This window comes from Ictalurus punctatus, chromosome 28 (assembly GCF_001660625.3).
Source record: "Ictalurus punctatus breed USDA103 chromosome 28, Coco_2.0, whole genome shotgun sequence".
Lineage (NCBI taxonomy): Eukaryota > Metazoa > Chordata > Actinopteri > Siluriformes > Ictaluridae > Ictalurus > Ictalurus punctatus.
In genome coordinates, this window is record NC_030443.2 from 18680343 (window position 1) to 18686342 (window position 6000).

The 6000-nt window shown below is 39.8% G+C and overlaps 1 protein-coding gene across 7 annotated transcripts in view; it reads right to left on the bottom strand.

Moving 5' to 3' along the window:
* eng (endoglin) overlaps positions 1-2367 on the bottom strand; it is a 46223-nt gene extending 43856 nt beyond the window's left edge. For 6 of the 7 annotated variants that reach the window (XR_001811118.3, XR_006981305.2, XR_001811119.3 and 3 more), the window contains exons 1-2: positions 2214-2367; positions 1198-1420 (exon numbers count right to left, since the gene is read on the bottom strand). Coding sequence is in view for 4 of the 7 variants with exons in the window: in XM_047151821.2 (XP_047007777.2) it covers positions 1198-1258 (61 nt within the window). In the remaining 3 variants the exon portion in view is untranslated. The remainder of the gene's footprint in view (positions 1-1197; positions 1421-2213) is intronic. The other variant, XM_017460425.3, reaches the window with a different exon arrangement.
* Positions 2368-6000: the final 3633 nt, after the last annotated feature.

A 6000-nucleotide genomic window follows, 5' to 3' on the forward strand; every position in this document is an offset into this window, starting at 1 on the left:
CAGGGGTATTAATAACAACAACCGTTTCCTCATATTGAACAGAATTTCCTTACGTGATATATTCACGTGGCCTTTACATCTAATAACAGAACACGCGATCGAAATTCATTAAGCCAACCTTCAAAGGTTGGAAAGCTCACATGGGAGAGAAGATCGAATAAAATGTATCACAATATTGGTGTAGTAGTGTATACAATAGTACTCGTACTAAAGCTCACTTTCAACAACGTGAATATTTACTATATCAAAGTATGCATCATTCCATATCCATAACCATTCCATGTTATTTTTATCCCACAATACAGCATTTTATTTTCAAAATAAAAGCCAGATCATGAAGAAAGCAAAACTGCAGGTAGCTATACGTATAGAAATATGTAGACATATTATATAGGCAAATCATAGAAAATAGAGTTCTTGTTCCTTCCGCGTGAACAAAAAAAAAAAAATCCAGACGTTTTATTATTCTTTCATCTTTCATTTTCAAACTGTCCGTTATTTTAGTTTTTATCTTATTTTCCCAAACAATGAAATATGTGAACAGAAAAAGAAACCAAAACTGGTGAATGTTTACAATATTGTAACATTTTCATGATCCATCTCTAACACACAATCAGATAAAGTCGTTATAGAAATCCCAGAGCATACGCGCTTAGAAAATGTAGTTTCTTCGCTCGTCCATCTGTGAGGAACCCTTACAGTTCCATATCAAGTAATATGGAACCCTTGAAGAAGCCTTTTTTCTAAGTGTGCTTGACCAGGTAATTCAAGGTGTCACTCCAGAGACCTTTAAGTTTTAAGAGCAGAAATACGAACGATCCTGAACGATCGATGATTAGATAGATGCTTAAGAAAGAAATTCCAGATCTTTCAAGTCCTAAGTTCTTGTGTCTGCAATGTCGTGATATCATGTTACCAAAATGAACACAGCTGTCAATTCTAAACCCTTAATTTCAGAGCAGATACCCTTCAGATGGTCAATCTAGCACCCTAAAGAGTTCTTTGGTTCAATAGTGTTGGGAAACCTTCCCCTTTTTGGAGAAAAAAAAAAACCACAAAAACAAAAAACAAGTTCCAAGTAGTTTTTAACCATACAGCCAATGGAGGGAACGCTTGAGGGATCCTATTTTTTCAAGGAGTGTAGGTATAAGTGTACGAAAACTTGCAGACTGAAACAGGATGAGATGGCGGTGTTACCTGAAGCTGCAGCAGCGCTGAAGATCATCAGCAAAGCCAAAATAGTGCCGAAGGTCTCCATGTCTGGAAGCAGTGTCGTTCCGGAGCGTACGGTTCTCTATCAGCCGGCACCTGAGGACAGGACGGGTTACAGCACTGTGCCTGCGTGTGTGAGAGTGTGTGTGTGAGAGTGTGTGTGGCTGTATTTCAGGCGCTAATCACACCCGTCCGGCCTTGACGCTTCCTGGCAGGGCAGAAAAGGAGGCGGCGTTCAGGAGGGAAATCTCGTGGGGCTCATTTTAACCAATGACCATGGAAGATGCGTCTGTTTTCTTACACTGTTTAGATTGCTCAGTAGAGGTTCCTGCTGGATCACGGCACGCTAAAGAGTCCGTGATCCAGATGCATGACTGAGGCTTAACAATTCTTACGTAACTGTTCAATAGTTTATATATTCTTACGTATACACTGATCAAATGTTTACAGCATGCAATTTAAACCTCTGGTAACATTTTCAACAAGTGTGTGTGTGTGTGTGTGTGCTTTTGCTGATAACTATTTATCAGTTCTGCTACTTTAATTATTTGTATTTCTCCTGTATTTTTTTATTATTATAAGCATTTTAAGTAAACACGCAGGTGATTAATAATAAATATTTTCATCAAACATGGGTGTTTACAAGGAACAAATAAGCCTAAGTAAATTAAATATCCAGAAACAAAACTATTGTACTATACTAGTACAGAAAATAGTTTGAAAAAACGGCTAGAGCGCGTACTGTCGTAAAGCGTTACCAGAGTTACCGCAGATAACGTACTGCTGTACTACAGTATTTAGTATGACAGTAGCTAGTTACGCAGGTATCCATGGTGACCTGTAACCCGTATGCAGAAGCCTACGCTGAAACATAACGCCAACTTCTTTCCGTTTAAAGCTTACGTAGTGGAAATGGTGCGAAATAAAAATAGTATTATTAAATGACAGGACTAAAATAAATCCAAAATGGCCGTTGAACATGAATTACGTTAAAACCTTACCTTTATAGACGGAGCTCCGGGTTTTGTCGCGTTTTATTCGTTTATTTATTTATTTATTTTCTGAGAGAGAACTTTCTGCTTTAGGTTTCTCCTCAGTGAGCAATTGAGAGAAAAGTCTCGCGCACGCGAGCCGGTCTAAGGCAAGCCACGCCCACTTCCTACTCCCAATGGACTGTACTGTAATCAGAGCTCTTGAGAGAGAATGCTGCTGGTTAAGTTAGCCAAAAAAAACAAACAAACAAACAAAAAACATAACAAACCACGAACAGCTCATTAAATTATTTGTAAAGTTCGTTCTCTTAATGCAGTTTCATCCATGGTTGTGAAATGAGAGGAAAATGCTGCTAAACGTGATTTTTTTTTTTTTTTTTTTTTTTGAAAGGGTTGGGGTGGGTGTGGTTGGGTGTGGTGGGGTGGGGTGGGGTGGGTGGGGGATCTGAGTTAAATATTAGTGTAAGAAAGTATAAAATCCCTTATTGTTGGAAGAGAGCTATTTTTTTTACATCCTAAAAGCAGAAGACATGGTGCTGCTAATTTATCCATCCATCTTCTATACCACTTTACCCTTTTCAGGGTCATAGGGAACCTGGAGTCTATCCCAGGGAGCATCGGGCACAAGGTGGGGTACACCCTGGACAGGGTGCCAATCCATCGCAGGGCACAATCATATACACACACCAATGCCAATCAGCCTACCATGCATGTCTTTGGACTGGGGGAGGAAACCGGAGTACCTGGAGGAAACCCCCGCAGCACAGGGAGAACATGCAGACTCCACACACACAGGACAACGGTGGGAATTAAACCCACGACCCTGGAGGTGTGAGGCAAACATGCTAACCACTAAGCCACGCTGCCATAATATTGAATTAAAAAAAAAAATTCTAGTAGTATTTTCTTATTTTAATAGCCTATATAAAAGGTAGGCTATATATTAAAACAATATTCTATATTTTTTAATCACAATTATTATAATTAGGTGTAGTCGGTCTAATCGTTTTTAATGGTGCTTTTTTTTTTAGATTTGGAATATATTTCAATACGGTTTTACTGTAGAAATGTGGCAGATTGCCGTCTTATTCAGTTTTGTGTTGGGTTTGAACTAAAGTTTCAACGGTTTTGCAAAGATTGTGTAAACACGTGCAAATTGGCCTGGAGGCGCATCGAGTTTTGCTGATGGTTTGAAAGATGTTCTTACTGAATGCATTCTGTGCCAAAGCAGTGAAAAATGAGCCAGAGTTTAGCCCACGTGGGCGGCTGCTGTGCTCACTGTGTCAAGGGTTTGGAAAACGTGACTTAGGTTTTGAGAACCGGGTCCTAGCGATCGTAATAAACTGTAATATTGCACACAGCAACTGGGGATTCTCCATCGCTCAAAACTCACACACTGCCACACACACACACACACATAGAGCTTAGTGGCCGTGTTGAAAACCGCTGCAGACTCACGTCCGGACTAAAACATTGAGCAAAAAATAGGTCACAAAGGAGTGGAGATCATTTCCCTGCTTTACTCCGACCTACAGCTAATTTTAGTAACACAATAATGTGAGAGTGAGGCAACGTCACACAACACGCATGACTTTTAGATCTTTAGATAAATATGAACGTGTAAAATTTTGTAATTGTAAAATAATCGTTCTTAGAACATTTTATTTGAAATATGAAAATCCCAGGGAACGTACAGTATTACTCACGATTTAGTTCTTATTTCAAATTCAAATTCAATGTTTGTTTATTTATTAATTAAATAGCTTCCTCTGTTGCATTATATTACTTCAGAATTCTTTTCTTTTATTATGTACTTTTTAACACATTTGATCATCTCGCTGAATTCGAAACCTGAAACGATTAAAGGTGCAGTCAGTGACTTTATTGACAGCTTAAAATCACTAAAAAACAAAAAAAAAAAGACAGCAATTTTGTTTTCAGTGCTCACAACAAAACCACGTGACTGCGGCTTTGTTATATTATTTCAAAACGTATTACTACTATTATTATTATTATTGCAGGTCGTAAATTGCGGCCCAGGCGTGTCTTCTCCCTCATTGTTGATCACAGTCATGACTGAGGTATGTATAAAGTGAAGGAAATATTTTTGGCATTTCCTGGAGTCACTCGTGTTGTTTCACCTCGAGAGATTCTGCACGTAGCCTGTCTCGGCGCACGGTGATCTCTGCAGGTTTCAATAACAGGAAGTGAGGTACTGTCGTTTGAAGAGGCGCTCTGCGCTCTTAACATGAAGGCCAAGTGTTCGCGTTTCCTTACGACCCTCGAAGGAGACTCTCAAGGCCACAAACTAAAGAGACACACGTTCATGTGTTAGACTGGAGTTGAGTTTGGATGTGTGCTGGCCCTCTTTTTTTTTTTCTTCCAGCACAGTCCATTAATGCTCTAAATACTCCACTGGTAGACAATACAATTCATGCCATGTCTTTTAGTATTACGAATACGCCTTTTCTCCTAAAGGAGACAGGTGTGACGATTACTACGTTAATATTCTGGTTTCGTACCAAAGACAGCAAGACGTTCAATAAATTCTGCAGAAGACCAAAAAGACCTAAACAGCTTATTCACTGGAACTGAATTGTTCTCGGCTCTTTTGACATTTCCAGACGTATTGCCATTCCACACAGCACTTTTGTGCACACAGGTTTGATCAAAATGATCTGCACTAGGTTCATCTGTTTGCTGTTTTATTATTTTCCTTTGGTACCGACACTTAAGTAGGAGGTGAATTTTGGTGCGTTTTGGGTGTTATTGTGGAGAAATATCTGCAAAATATCTGGAGAAATATCTGGGTTTTAGTTTGTTTTGTTGTTGTTTTTTTGCAACGCTCTCAGTGCAAGCACTCGCACCCCAGAGATGAGAATGTTTGAAAGCTTTCTTCTCTCCATATATCGATAAGGTTCTCTCTCCATCTCCTCTGCTGACCATAACAACCTTGATGCGCTGCTGTTATCTATCATAGCTCCAACAAAGAGCTCAATACACTACACGCACTGGTCAAGCGGTTGAAGTCTTGAGAGCATTGTTGCTAAGCAACTGGGAAACACAAGCACCATTCCTAAGCTAGCTAATGACTGAAATGAATAATTAAGCTGTCTAGGTCTTTAATACAGACAAAGCAAAGATAAAAACAGTACCAATTTATCAGGAATATCAACATTTACCTCAGATGTGTTGGCAAAACAGTGAAAAAATGACTCCGTGTGGCTAAAATTACCGTAGCATTACCTGCTAATCCAGGGTTTAAAAAACAGCTTTCACACTTCATCAGTTGGAATCCAGAGCTGGAAAAAAGTGTGAAATTGACCTAATGTAAGGATTTTGAAGACTGAATTCAAAATGGCTACCCATATAAGGTGCTATATGAAGCTTTAATGGATGGATTTTACGCTCCCTACAGCGCACTATACATCACATAATGAGTCATTTCCGATCAACTACGGTAATTTATCTTTTTTTAATCTCATGATGAGCCACACCTTGACACGTTTTCTCAATAACCATTACTGGTAGAGCCCTGGTGTTGTGTTGTTGCGGGCAGGACGGCACCACGCCACGCAGTCTTCCCCTCATCAGGTTTCAGAGGGACATCCTGATCCGCTCCTGAGCACGACTTCTTCCCTTTCCTCGTCAGGTCACTGTTCCTCGGAGGATAACCCGGATACCTGCTGCGTCGTGTTTTTCAGGCCCAGCAGGAAACGCTGGTGAGCTTGTGATGTGTGAGGAAGCCTGCAAACCTTCTGATGATTTACAAGTGCGTTGATAATAACAAGAGCGC